The sequence below is a fragment of the Neodiprion pinetum genome, chromosome 2, assembly GCF_021155775.2.
Source record: "Neodiprion pinetum isolate iyNeoPine1 chromosome 2, iyNeoPine1.2, whole genome shotgun sequence".
Classification (NCBI taxonomy): domain Eukaryota; kingdom Metazoa; phylum Arthropoda; class Insecta; order Hymenoptera; family Diprionidae; genus Neodiprion; species Neodiprion pinetum.
Genome location: NC_060233.1, coordinates 32,590,149 through 32,605,721, shown reverse-complemented (window position 1 = coordinate 32,605,721; position 15,573 = coordinate 32,590,149). Strand labels below are relative to the sequence as shown.

General features: G+C 38.9%; 1 protein-coding gene across 10 annotated transcripts in view; it reads left to right on the top strand.

Annotated features, from left to right (window-relative positions):
- The window catches only part of LOC124211247 (protein abrupt), a 67,215-nt gene that overhangs the window by 34,795 nt on the left and 16,847 nt on the right, over positions 1 to 15,573 (top strand). For 8 of the 10 annotated variants that reach the window (XM_046610105.2, XM_046610104.2, XM_046610103.2 and 5 more), the window contains 4 exons: positions 7,636 to 7,863; positions 8,082 to 8,297; positions 8,441 to 8,636; positions 8,846 to 8,899. In XM_046610105.2, coding sequence (XP_046466061.1) covers positions 7,636 to 7,863; positions 8,082 to 8,297; positions 8,441 to 8,636; positions 8,846 to 8,899 — 694 coding nt within the window. Of the gene's footprint in view, positions 1 to 7,635; positions 7,864 to 8,081; positions 8,298 to 8,440; positions 8,637 to 8,845; positions 8,900 to 11,093; positions 13,112 to 15,573 lie in introns of those variants that run through there. The other 2 variants (XM_046610107.1, XM_046610106.2) reach the window with 2 other exon arrangements.

Genomic DNA, 15,573 nt, shown 5'->3' with positions numbered 1-15,573 from the left:
TCATATCTTACGCATGTACGCAGATACGTATGCGTGCATGATCGGTGTGGCGGAGAAACTATAATTCGTAAGTCGTTGCCATGTATATTATACGCTCGTGTCTCTTCCCTCCGTACACTATTGGTTACGGTACGCAGCGAGAAGCCCACGCCTCCGCTGTCGACGACGCACGTAAAAATACGCACGTTATTTTTTTCCACCTTCACCCGACGCCCCCTCTCTCTCTCTCTCGCTCTTGGGAAAGACGCGAGAGGAAACGGAGGCAAGAAGACGAAGAGAGAGAGAGAGAGAGAGAGAGAGAGAGAGACAAAGAGAGGGGCAGAAAGAACGTCGCCTGGCTCTCGGTGCCTTAGGGCCGGCTCTCTTGCACAATCCTTCCTGGGTAACACGCACCACTGCTCCATATTCTATATTTAAAATTGTGCGTGAGGATGAGGGGGAGGAAGAAAATAGGAGGACTTGGACCGGCGGGGGCGGCTAAAATGCCGAGGGGTCGAAGGGGGAGGGAATTGCTTTGCACCGGCTCTGTGTTTTTAAATTTATACCAAACCGCTTACACAAGAAATGCGTGTGCCAGTTATACACGCGTACCTACGCAACTCCGACTCTGTTTTGCGCCGATTCTGTCCCCCTTTTTTCTCTCTATCTCGTTACTTCGACCGGCTGTTGTATCCGCGTTATTTATGGGAAACTCTTCTTCGCTGGCATTAAATTCTACACATCTTGTATAATTTTTTCCTTTTTCTTTTTCTAACGAACACAATCTAGGACGTAACGAATTAACAATAATTATCAATTATTATAATTAGATCGATCATTGAACAATCACGGTTTAACGTTCGTCCTTTATACGTAAACTTCTTGCAATATGGATGGTTTTGCCTATCCAAGAATACAATCGTCGAATGAATCTGTGTCTCATTGGCGATGCGGTTATGGAAAAAAAAAAATGAGAGAAAAACAAACAGCACCGCACGCTATATTCTCGATCGTTTCGTTATATACTTTGCTTTGGTTAAAATAAGACCGAACCTTCCCCGCAGAAACTTCTTGCCGCCGCGCGCCAGCCTCTGGCGTAATAAATATTACTCCCGTTCTTGAACCGATAAATGTTCCGGTATCCCGTTCACGTGAACTTTATTTTCTGATGCCGGATCCCGACTTGCGTCGTCTACCTACCCACTTCGGATCTTCCTCTTATTTTTCTATTCGGTACATGTGTAAAACCCATCGTAGGTGGACACCAGGGATACACAGTCGGATCATGTTTGACCGTCAACATTTTCGTTTTCTTCACATTTTTTAAATCCTCAATGATACTTCCCGTCTCTTCGTTCCACGCGAATTATGGCAAGTAAGATGCTGTAGCGGTTTTATGAAAATCGCGACTACAGGTTGAGGTTAGTAACGTTGTCGTAACGAAACATTGGGGAAAACGTTACTAATTTCTTATTTTTCCAATGGCTTTCAAAGAACTAAGATTTCGGAATGTGAGCCCACGTCTTGTATTATTACGGCTTGCCTATTTAAGTTCACACAATTTCAAAGTCGTAAAATAACAATTTTTTTCTTTTGTCCGAAATTATTACGCACATTGTGATGTACGGTTTAACAAAAACGCGTATGCATACTACTCACGTGGATTGGAAAAAACTATAGGTATAGGATTCTTGAATAAAATTGCATGAAATATTACAAGAAATTTTTGCATCAGTCAAGTTGTTAATTCTCTGTATTTCTATCATTTTTGTTGATTTGATTATTTTTTTTCCTCTCGGTGTGGCCGTACGAAAACTACACAAGGAATTTTATGGCCAATCTTTACTCCAGGCGATTTTGTCCGCGCGATCGATACGGCGTACTTATTATACATATAGGAACGGTACATAGCATTATGATGACGTTTATTTCAGCCTTGCGGCAACGAAATCGACTTGATTTAAAATCTTGTTGCTTCCAGGCCATCGATTCATCCTTACATACGTATATCCTCTATTTTGCGCGTTTTCATTATGCATACGCTCGTCTTTCTCTGTCTCTCTCTCTCTCTCTCTCTCTCTCTCTCTCTTTCTCATCGAATTTACTCGTCTCATCCTCATTCGACATTTCCAACTCTTAGAATTATTTAAATCATTCAATAAATTCCTTACTCTTCTTTTGCTTATCTGTTTTTTTTCACATTTATCGTACATTCTTAATTACCGCCATGATGCTTACATCTGCACACATTTTTATCCCGCGGCTGAAAAATATCTCACCATCGATGAATTAATTTTTTTTTTCCGTTGTATTCTGAAATTTTTAAACATCCTCATTGAAAATATATTCATTGCGAGATACTCGATATAAATTACTAAAATTTGTAGTTTTTTTTGTTTTTTTTTTTCATTCGTATCGCGATCGCGAATGAGGACTTCTTTTCTTTTTTGCAAATGTATTATTGCACGGTTCGGATGAACATTGTTTTATAAGACGAGTAAAAATTTTACGCCTGTTTTTATCACCGGATTTAAGTTTATGTATATATGGGGCATTCCGTTACATCTCGAGCAAGATTCTACGTCGATGTCACAGATTGGCTTTGTAATTTTTCGTGTGAAACTACATGACGAAAAACGCAATCGCAGTTTTTTTCAGAATTTGTCGATCCAGCGTACCTATCTGAAGTAGGATTTATAAAAATTGAAAAAAATAACCTCTTTCGAGAATCTGAAAAAATTCTGAAAAATCTCGTAAAATATAACAAAATTTTTTATACCTATTAGAAGATCGAGATTTCATAACTTATGTTCCTTATGTCAAAAATGAAATACGATAATAATGATTTCTTTTTCATTTTTCTTGTTTATCTTCTAAAATTATGAAGTTACGTTGTATTTTATAAGATTATTTGGAATTTTTTCAAATCTTGGAAAGTGGGATTTTTTCAATTTTTTAAATCATACCTCAGATACGTTGGATCAAAAAATTGTGCAAAAAATTGTGATCGCGGTTTTCCTTATGTACTTTCACACAAAAAATTACAAAGCCAATCTGAGACATCGACGTAGAATCTTGATCGAGATGTCATGGAATGCCCCATATATATGTATATATGTAATAAATACTTTGTACACGTGTGTTCGAGATATGATACAGAAGCGAGGCGCGCGAAGATCCAATAATAAGCCTTACCGTTACATTACTGTGACAGCCGTTTCTCATTTGCATATCAGATCGGTTTATAATAATATATATATATATATACATATATTTTTTCCTCCTCGATGCTTACTTCTACTTCCATGTGTTTTCGTTTTTCTTTTTTTACTTTGTTCTTCTTCTGTTATTTCTCACCTCTCTTTTTCTAAAATAAGTTTTTTTTTTTTTATTTTTCATCTTTCATTTCTATTTCTCTTTGCACCGCATGCCGGTTATCGGCCCCTGGAAATGTATCACGTGGTGATTATAAACGAATCGTTGGTCCCGGCGCACTGAAACGCCGAGAGCTGTATAACGTACGTACCTACTACGTACATTATACTTACAGAGGTCTTTGGAGCATAAAAGTTCCATTTTACATCATGCCTTTAACCGGTGTGAGCATCGATTTCGAAATGGATGAAAATAAAATCAAACAAGAAATGCGAGGATCTTGATTGCGTACACGTGTCGTGCTATTATACGCATACCCACGTCTAATAGGGAATATATAATATGCATATATATATATATAGTATATACCTGGACACGTGAAACGCATTTATCTAATGTGGAAAATAAATTCAAGACGGATGAAAACAAAAAAAGATTTGGAATTCAGGTGTACATGTACCTACATTATATTGCGCGATTCCATTGATACTGTGAATAAATAATTAAATCCGAGATAAGGTGTACGTACGTATAATACGTATAACGTATATGTATACCTACGTGTATTTAAACGCATTGAAGGTAAATAAAAAATGGAGAAGTTTAATTTTCTATACTCGGATACGATATGTCTATGTAACCGATTTCGTGCCGATAGGAAATAAAACTCACACATCCACATGTACGCGTGTACATATTCGTACAGTACACTGTGTGATAACTAAAAAATTCTTGTCTTCTTACATCATTGCTTGTTGCCCCCCCCCCCCCCCCCCCTGTTCCTCCTCACCCTCTGGCGACGACGAGTAACATGGCTCGTTATCTTCCGGTAAGATCTTGCCTGCTTGAAACGCCCACGTGATTCCCCTGCAATTAAGTAAACGATTACGTCAATTTTATCATCAGGAAACAAACAACACTGCCGCGCGGAGCGCTGTTTTATTTTTCTGAAGAAAATTTGATGACTTTGAATTACTCCTCATCTCCTTGTTCCTGCCCCCCCCCCCCCCCCCCCCCCCCCTCCGTCTTCCACCCCTGTCGATCTTTGATCTGAATTTTTACTCGAGAGCCTTGAATCTTGTTCGCAAGAAAATAATGAAATCATTCGAACGATCGCGGAGTTTATTGGTTATCGTGGTCAATTGAAAAGTAACATTTTTTCGTGGTTTTAGCGAATCGTGATTTTTTTTTTCTCAAATCTAGGGAACTGTGATAATGTGATTGGATCAAAGCGAACATTTGTTAGGTTTACAAAATTGTGTTTGTTTGGGGAAAAATTGTTGCGTAAAATGAAGCAAAAAGTCTCCGAACTTGGGCTTACTGTTTTTATACCTCTTGCTGTGACGAATATTGAGATCTTCATATGATTATGTATGTCGTAATAGATATCTGTTTCTGGTTTGTAGGATGGTTAACAGCGAGGGGGCAGCGCTAATTACATCGCATAATTAATTACCGAATAACATAGAAAGTTAATAATTGAAATTGTGATTAGCAGTTGAGAAAAGAGCAGAACACAAATAATAATTACAAGTCTCTAATCAACTAGTCGCATAATTTTAATTTAAGATAAGAGAAATTTCAATTATTATAATTAAAACTGTGTGTGCGTTTTAATTGGAGGTGGAATAAACGTCAATTACGATTGGCGCTGCACGTCGTGCGCGCAGAAAATTTGTAAATTAACTATTTGGAGAAAACGGAACAGCGATATTACCTACTTGTAAAAAATCATCGATCGTAAATTAATATTTTAACAAGAATCGTGAAGTTATTTTCACAGCAGTTTTAATTAATTTTAAACAGCTGTTTCTCTCTGACTCTGCAAGCGATTTCCGGAACGTTATTTCGTTATTTGTAACATGTCGCCCTGCACAGAGTCGGCGCATCACTAACTGAAAGGTCGGATATAAAAGCATGCGTAGCTTCGCTCCGGAGAAAAGCAGGTTTCCACATAGAACCGTAGATCACTGCACAATTTGAAGCAGGTGCAAATTATAATTCCATACCGTTATCGGCTGAAAAAGTCAGATAATAATTGATCGGTCGTATAAATCGTGTAATGCGCCACAGGCCTGCCGCCTTATTATATATAACCGTACGAGATAACGCGATACGTAATTACGTGGGTATCCTATATATGCGATCGGGACACGTGATTTGTTGATTCGATCCCGCGATGATTTGACGAAAGATGAATTTTCCTCGCCCGTTTTAGAAACTAATCATTCTCAGTATTCGGTGTAAAAAATCTTGGACATATTAACCGAAATTTCAAGATAGAATTTCAAATTCCAAGATTAGTCATTGTATGAATAAGGGAAATTGACCGAAAACAATTAAAAGATTTAGTCAATTCATGTTTTATTCGTTTGTTACAATTTGATCAAAAAAAAATTCCCATCCGCAATAGCTTGACGCACTTTCGATTTGGAAAATTAGAAGCAGAATAAGTTAGCAAACAAAAGCGATAGAAAAAGATGGATTTAACCCTGCAGCAAAGAAGCCATTGAATTTTCCATTGAAATCGCACCCTTGCGCTGCTTAACGGGATCAGAAACCATGCAGTTGTTATTTAGTCTCCGCTCGAGTCAGTTTATTTTGTTCAAGGTGCTTCACCCCTGATCTCAGGATATAAAATCACGTGATTAATTCCTTCAACATCGTTATTACAACAACGATATTACAAAATTGTTTCCTCGTATAATTTTACATCAGTTTGGATAAAAGGATTAATCATCCTGTAACACAGCATCACCTTTTACGTACATACCTGTATTGCTAAGAAATAATTCTGTAGAAATATTGGTACGTCGCTCGTTATTTTCAAATAATAGTACGCGGCGGAAGTTTTTGCAAAATAATGATCATACTTGTGATCATACTATACAATACGGTACAAAAAGCGAGTCTATAAGTTATCAAGATAAATCCATATTGTACACAGTATATACATTATTCAAACTTTCTACAAGCATTGAGAGGAACGAAAAAAAAATAACAACAAAAAAAAAAAAAAACTCGTCCCGTTAATTATTATACCGATCGAGTAATGTCCGTAATTTCGTTTTATTTCTTTTTTGTTCAGTTTATTTTTTTATTTTATGATGAACGCTTTTTTTTTTTTTATTATTTTGTTTTGTTACAATAATTAATTCACCGACATGATACTATGCAGCTATATGGGCGTTACAAGTAGGCTATGAAATTATAATGCCGATTCCATCATCCGTTCGGAATTATATATATACATATATTACATATATATATACCGGATCGTAAAAATTAACAACTTCTATCAACGTTGGACGGATAAATGATTTTAGAAACTTAAGTTGTAATGTTTGCCCGATAATCTCCTTTGGACTATATTCCGTACTGCTGTTGATGAGAATATAGTCCGATATATATTTGACAATGTTTCTGAAACATTATCGACTTATGTGGCAATTGTACCAGTTTCACATGTCAAATTGTTTGCACTTGATACAAAGTTAATTTGAATTTTGCACATAATGACGCGCGTATTTTTATACGTGTATATACTAGCAGTAATGCGACATGAAAAATTAGCTTCACTGTTGGCTTCAAAACTTCGTATACCTATATAGCATTGATAATAATTAATTATTGACCCATTTTAATTACGTTAGCTCTAAATGGCACCACGAAGCACTTTTTTTTCTAACTTCGTGCTTTACCTTACCTCTCTTTCTCCCTCTCTCTCTCTCTCTCTCTGCCCATTAACTTCATTTCTTATATATATATATCTTTTTCTCCTATTCTCTCGAAAGTTGTTAATTGAATTAGTTAATTCAATAGTAAAGTGCTTGTTCGCTCTGTACCGGCTCGGTTGACGACACGACGCCAGATATAGAGCGTCGAACCTTCTAATGCAATTATTCTAATTAACAATGCCTCCTTACGTCACATTCGTCCAGCAATTCTAGCCCGTCCTTTTTATTTCTATTCATTATTCGTCTTCCCCACGTATTGAAAACGTAAAAAAATCGCACACCGACGCAGTTCATGCGGAAATTCTCTATGTAAAAACCTCGCCGATTACATTCCGCATTCATATGTAATTCAATGTAACGTCTGTTGGAATCGTAGAGGAAATTCAATTCTGTGTTTCCTGTAAGAAGAAAAAAAAAAAAAAGAAAGAAACCCGCATCGAAAATTGACTTCCCTTTCGTGTATAATACACGTATACGATATTTACAATATGTTTCTATACACATGTGTATGAAAAAAAGAATTTTATCTTCTTTCTCCCCAAAGGCCAACCCATGCCAGCACCCCATCGTTATTCTAAGAGACGTTGCATCCTCGGACATGGAGTCCCTCCTACGGTTCATGTATCACGGGGAGGTTCACGTTGGACAGGAGCAGCTGACGGCCTTCCTCAAAACCGCGCAAATGCTTCAGGTCAGAGGACTCGCCGACGTTAACAGCGGAGCAACAAAAATACCACCCCCGTCGTCGAGCGCGAACAACGGTAGCGCGCCCGTAAGTAATCTCATCTAACAATAAAACGTGAAACATACAACGCGGAATATACCTGATTTTAAACAATTTATAAAAAGAAAAGCTTTCATATCCATCGATTAGTCTTGAACGACGCTTCGGTTAATTCTGCTCGTTTGTCATTACCTTCCTTTTCTTTTTTTTTTCTTATTTTCAACAAATTTTTACTCACACCATTTTTGTTGACGTTGACGCTACAGACGACGCCTCGACTTCCTTGGCAGGATAACGGAAGAGGCGACGGACTTGCGGCAAACGAGAGCGGGCTGAGTCCGCCGCCCGAAAAAAGACCACGCAGCTATTCGCCGCCCCTCGGTAATCACGTCGAGACAAAATCCGATCTTCAGGAATCACTCCTCGGTCAGGCCCTTGAAGGCGGTCCGACGATACACACAACGCCGAGCAACAACGTGCAGGTGAATCCGCTAGGAGATATATTTGATTATTTATTAAATATAAACAAACAAAGTGCGACGGCGGATTGTTGGGGAAATCGATTTTTCATTGTTGTTGTTTTCTTTTCTTTTTTTTTTTTTTTTTCCGCATCGTTCGGTTACAGAAGGGGAATCACGACAATTCACTTCAGGCGCAGTCGACGGGCGAAGACTCGAACTCTATGTCTGATAACGAAGAAGACGTTTCTATCAACGAGAGTATTCTTAATTCCGTTAAGACTGAGCCTGCAGATATGTTGAACGACCCCGTGGAGCATCATCATCGCAACACATTTCCAGCCGCTCTTCTCGGTCTTCAAGGTTTGTCATACAATCAGTTACCATATTTTGTTGAAACAATATTAACACCTTCGTGTTTTATCGTTAGTTTTTTTCTTTATTTATTTATTTATTTATTTATTTATTTTTTATGTTTCTGTTTAACGCGTTTCAAATTCAAATTTACTTTGATAATCATATCACGTTCGTATTCATTTTATTTCACATTATCGTTTACGTATTAATTTCAGGACTGATGCCGGGACCCTCGGGAATCCACGCGGCGAATCAGGACCCGAGTTATGGTGAGTCATTTATCGTATATCGACATTACTTATATGTACATCGAAATTTTTCAAACAACGATACGTATGTTGCGTATTGGATAAGAGCTCGTTTTTTTTTTCCATCTGTACTCGGTTTGATTGAATTTTTTTCTTATTTTATTTTTTTTTTATCTTGTTATCGTTGTGTCCCTTTGGCAGTATTTCCCAAGTAATCCCGTTGTTCTACTTTCCTTCGCTGCAGTAAATTTTGAGTTATGACAGTATTTCGTTATCCTATAGTTAATATTATTATCATCTAACACTTATTATTCAATGTTGCGTTGAATGCATGGAGCTCTCGTATCTCTCAAGATGTATGTACATACATACGTCGGTAATATGTGTACCATATACTACACATACATATTACATACCGTACACTTGTGCATATACGTATATTATACATAGTTATATGCATCGTACTTTTTATATTATGCAAACGCTGAGATAAAAATTCACTCGTTCGTTCGATCGTTCGTTCGTTTGTTCGTTCGTTCGTTCATTCATTCATTCATTCGTTCGTTCGTTTATCCCCGAACTCCCGCTCTGATTATCCTCGCCTCACCGCTATCTTTGGCAAAAGGTGAGTAGTCATTTTGTCGTAGTCAGGCAAGGGAGGGAAAATATTCGAGGGTGTGAATTGGCCGTTAAAAAATAACACGAATCATTTTTAATTTATGATCACGTTAGTTTTTTTTCTTTTTTTTTTTTTCTTTAAACTCACTGAATAAATTTTTTCCGTTGATGCATAAATATTTCGCAATATGACGAAAAATTTATCCTATAAATTCGATTTATCGATTCGAAATCGAGTAATTGACTGGACGAAACGAGAGAGGAAATAAAATGAACAAACCTGTACCTTTGGAAAGAGATCGAATCGAAGAGCCAAATAACGATCATATTAATCATGTTAATTATAATCGCAGTTAAAAGAATATAATCAGTAAGCAATCAATAATGAAACGCATGAAAAGTTTTGTGTGTATAAGCGTACAGCGTATTTTCTTTTTTTTCTTTCTTTTTCTTACTGTTTTGTTTTTAGGATTGTTCTCGTTTTTTCACTTCGAAAAGCTGTTGGTCACAGTTGATTATTTTACGAATGTATAAATTTAACTGTGATTAGGCGAATCTGTAGATCATTGATTCTGCTCCTTGACTCAGCAACGGAAAAAATGTCCTTCCAGTTTATCGATTTTGACAGAAATTCGAAAAATTTCAACGTTATGTTGATTTTCTATTAAATTCAGGGGATCGTCGGAACGTCAAATTTTTACTAAACGAATTTTCCAAGCAAGTAGTGTACAACATATTTACAAAGAATGTCATCGAAATAGTTTGAAAAAAATAAACAAATAACGAAACGTACAGTTTTTTATGCAAATTTCGCTGTACCTAGCGAACCTTTTTCTGCCTTTAATACTGGTTAATTTTTTACAGCGACGAATGATAAAAAATGAATTTAAAAAAATGACAAATGTTTAATAGTGATGTTTACAGAGATTGTGTAGATAGTCTCAGTACAACGAGAAAAAAACATGAAAAAGAAAAAGGAATGAAAAGAAACGGTGAGATGTCCCTGAAGCATCTGTGCAAATTTTGTAATTAATGTCTGCCAATCGTGTAGTTAAATTGATGAGACAATACTCACGGAGAAGAAAGAGTGAAAAAAAAAAGAAACACCATTTGGAAAACGGGTTTAAGTACCCAGAAATAATCGAAAGACACGGAAAAGGTGAATAATGGTGATATAGGAAAAAAAAAAAAAAAATGGAATATAGAAAGAGATGGAAAAAATCAGAGGAAAGAAAAATACGAAAAGTGACAAAAGTGGCGAAAAAGCTGTTCAAATATACGAAAACGATGATGGTTAATACGCGGTCGACATATACTCTCGGAAATAAATAGAAGTCGAGAAGAGAGAGAGAGAGAGAGCATGGAATGAAAAAGATATACACGTACAGATATACAGCGATCGAGAATAGATAGATAGAGCGAGAGAGCGAGAGCGTGCGAGATGTATATATATATATATATATATTATATATATATATATTAATGTAATAAAAGCGAGCGTGGGAGAAGCGCGGAAGCGGGAATATTTATGGTAGTGTTTAAGGAATCAATGCGGAAAGAATTGAGGCTGAAGAGTGACATTGGCTGGTGGTTCCAGGGCGATGGCAGCCCTCGGGAGGAGACGGTTCAGCCTCGAGTTCCGGATGGGTTCCTGGACCGTCGTCGTCGCGGAACGAAATGTCGAGCGGTGGGGGAACCGGGTCCGCGACCGGAACCGTGACCATAACCGGAACCGGAACCGGGACAGGCTCGTACCAATCGCAACAGGTCGCAGCCTCGGCGGCTATGCTCAACCAAAAGAGTCAGGAGCTTTCGGCCCTCCTCAACCACGCCGCCGCCGCTACCACCAGCCAGCCGCAGCAGCAGCACGCCGGGATAACCGCGATGAGTCCCGACATCCAGCTGACGATGATGCACCAAAAGTTCCACGACAACCTACAGCAGTCGCTCGACCACCACCACCACCACCACCACCACCAGCATCAGCAGCACCAGGGATCGGCGAAGAAGAAGATCGAGGGAATGGCGATGCTGCAGCCGAGCAACGAGGCAGCGAATTATGCCGGGAGACCGAAGTGCCCCGAGTGCGGGAAGATATACTCGAACAACTCGAACCTCAAACAGCACATCGTCAACGTTCACACAGTTCAGACCGAGTACATATCGTGCCACATGTGCAGCAAACAGTTCAAGACCAAACAGTACCTGCAAATACACCTGCTCTCAATGCACGGTATCAGGAAGCGGAAAGTCTATCCGGTATACCAGATGGAGCCGACCGCCGCCGCCTCCGCCGCCTCGCATACTCAGCCTCATCAACAGACCGCCGGACCTCATCAAACGTCACAACAGCAGCAGCAGCAGCAGTATCCGAACCCCGCGCGATGGATCGACGACAAACACTGATACGATTTTACAATGTGAACGATCCGCTACTCGATTCCTTTTTCTTTTTCTCGTGCTCTCGTTTTTGAATTCGAGTTTTTATTTATTTTTCCCCTTTCGAGGGTGAGAGAGGGAGAGAGAGAAATTGAAATGTGACCGTTTGGAGTAACGAGACTCTACCCATCCAAGTGAACTCCACGGTGAATCGATGATGTGTACGTGAGATTGGTGTAAAATTAGGCAGTTTTAGCAGCTGGATTGCTTGTACAGATATTTTTACAATAGTTGTAAAAGATATGAGTATGTATTATGCATACATATGTATGTATATACATGTATATATATATATACATGTGTAATATTGCACACACATAGCTGTACGTTTTGGACTGTAGAGATATTCCTAAGTTTCTCTCGTTTATGATGATGATGGTGCCGATGACGACAAACGTTTACGCAACGCAAAGCAATCGAGTTTCGAATTTATTTTTTAAAACACTGAGAAACGAAAAAACCTGTTCGAAAATATGAAAGCGCCCCGGCAACTCGGTTCGCACTCGATCCCTTGGATTCCTCTCTCGTCTCGTATTGTCTGGTCTCTCTTTAACAGCTGACCATAAAATGTAATAAATTGGTTCAATCTAAGCCCATTGAAAATCTAATATCGTCGTAAAGCTTTCTAAAACAACTCAAATCTTCGCCTATAAATCCTGTATATGTAACATATATATGTATATTATATTTATATACGTATATACGTATATGTTGCTTTAATTTATATCGGTGACCGTAAAAATACCATAAACTATTTTACCCGTGTGGGGCACCACTCGATATCCCTCCGTTTATTGCCTCCGGATGACTTACTACTAATACTTGCCCCCTGACAGCTGTCTGACAACGCTTTTGCCTGTATATGTATACATACATTTTTTTCCATTTTGTTTTTCTCTTTCTTCGCCGGCCGATATTTCCATTCGCCTTATTTTATTTCGTCGCGCAATTCGCAAATCCCTTCCAATTTCTGCGTCAAATTACACATGCCAACAATCGAGCGTGCGCTCTACTTCGTCGGAGATTTGAATTGACAGATATCTGATGCGGTTCTGCGGTCTGTGTTTAATTTTTCAAATTTCCTTACTCAATTTCTCTCACTCGTGCGAGTCTTGAAAAAAAAAAAAATAAATAAATAAAAATATAATTACAATATATAATAGCATGATCAGAAGACATAGATTTAATCGAATCGAAACGCTAGAGGAAAATAAAAAGTCGATAGTTCCAGGAGCTGTAAGAGTTCTTTTTACTTTTTTTTTTCTTCCTCTTCTTCACTCCATTACGTCGAGGAAGTAACAAAAATCTTCTCCGAGTTCTTCCGAGTTTTCTTCGACTCCGAACGTTATCAGGGAAAATCTAGCCTCTTTTTATATCGAACGTAGGAAGCTTTCGGCCTCCTCTCCCTGCGCCTCGCCCTCCTCCCTTACAGTTGTACTCCGACGAACCAACGGACCTACCTACCTACCCACCTACCCTTCACTCACTCCTCGCTGGGCACAATTAATCCTGCTCCTCCATTACATCGCCTCAACCCACCCGCCGTCTTTAACCCAACCCTGTATACCGTACCTTTACCTATATACATACATACACACAGACGCGCGCACATATATATACATATATATATATATATAGTATGTATATATATATACATAGAGAACTCCAACCACCAAAAACTTCCTAAACCCAGTCAGTCCGCGGACTCAACCTCAACCTCGTCCCCCGTCCTTCCCCCCTCCAACCCGCCAACTCGCTATCGAATTCTTCTTTAATCCAACGTGGGAGGTGCTGACGGACATGCAACGCTTTTTCTCGCCCTCCAAACGACCCTCAGACAGAAATGCGAGCTTCAATCGAACCCACGAGTTATAGGGTGTACACCCTTAATCCGCCAACTACATTAGTGATTGTGCCGGATTTTTTTTTTTTTTTCTTTTGTTTCTCTAACCTTGAATGGAAAAACTTTCCAAGATCATTTCGTGGGTTTTCATTGTACATTCCTACTGCCATTTACGTTCTTGTAACTTGTTTTTTAAACTTCTTATTTACACTGGTTAAATAAATAACCCATCCTACTTTATAGAAAATTATATTTTCGAAATCGGTGAAATATTCAATTACACGTTATTATAAATTTGAATCTTAGTTGAGATTGGGAAAATTATCGTTCGAGTCTTTGTATAAGCTTTCTAGCACAACTTTCTCGAATACTTGACTATTTTTGACAAATTTCCAAAAAAATTGATCTAATCTTTTCTTTCGCGATGCCCGGATAAAAAATTGATTACTCGTTCCTTTGTAATCAGCAGGTATATGTGACAAAAATTTTATAACTCCAACGTGCAGTGAGAGAAAAAAAAAGTCAGTCTACAAAGTGCAGTAATTTGAGATTTGTTTCGTAGCTTCGTTTTGTTTACGCAATGCCAAATGTTGAGCGTAAGTCATTCCTGATAATTCATTTCTTTCCGTCACATTAAAAAAAGAAAAAAATAACGTTATGAATCACCAGCGTGAGGACATGACGTAATGCGACAAACTTCAACTGCAGTTTGTCTGTTTTGTAACCGAACGCCTGATCGGATGCACCAAAATAAATTTAACAATCAAATGTTTGGTATTGCTTGAAATATTTTTTCGTTCTTCCGGTTTTAACTACTTCCGGCCGTTTTCGGTAACATTCTTGTGAATTGAGCGGCGAGCTTTTCATGAACCGATTGCAACCGGACGTACATCGTACTCGCGTATTGATCTCGACGATTCGACAAACAGCACCCACCACTTTCGTCTCTCTCTCCTTTTCTCTTACTCTTTTTCTCCTTCTCTCACTCACTCCTCCGAGTTCTACGATTCGCCATTCTCTCTCTCACACTCCCTCCCTCCCGCCCTCCCTCTCTCCACCCTCTCTCTCTCTCACTCCTCGTCTTCTTACCCCTATAAACCGACCTAGCGTACCCAACCAACAGCTAGCTGCTAGCTCTGTTCCGTCTTCTTTGATTCCATACACTTCGATCCACTCTCTCGTTTCATCCACTCCCAATATCACCGTACCGGCGCAGCGGGGATAAAATTTTTCTTCATTTGTCCGTTTCTTTTTTCTATCCTTCCTCTCCTTCTCTCTCTCTCTCTCTAGTCTTCCAACCATTTTTTCCTATTTTCTGTTTTACATCTTTCAGTTATTGTTATATTTCCTCCTCCGCCTCTTGTCGTTTTTTCGATCACGCAAAGGAGCAAGAAGTCACCACGAAGGGAGGTTTGTTTGTAGGGATTTTCTCTTATCCTGCCTTCCTATTTTACTTTTTTTCTCTCTCTCCCTCTCTCCCTCCCTCTCTCTCTCTCACTCTTCTAGCGCGTAGAAAACTCGTGACAAAATAAACTATGCTGCCTTATCCAATCTCAAATCCGAGTCCGGAAAGCAACCCTCGGCTCTTTTCCTCCCTAGTTGCAGGCCCTTCCCCTCCACCCTCATTTCTTTTCCCTCCTCTTTGTCATTTCATCCCTTACCTCGATCCTTGGGCCGTCCTCGAGTCGCGGGGACTCGAGTCGTCGCGCAATGGAGGCGGCGGTGGCAGCGGCAACGGAACTGCGCGCATTTGTTCCCTAAACCCGTTCTTACGCCTTTTCTTTACCCTCCATTT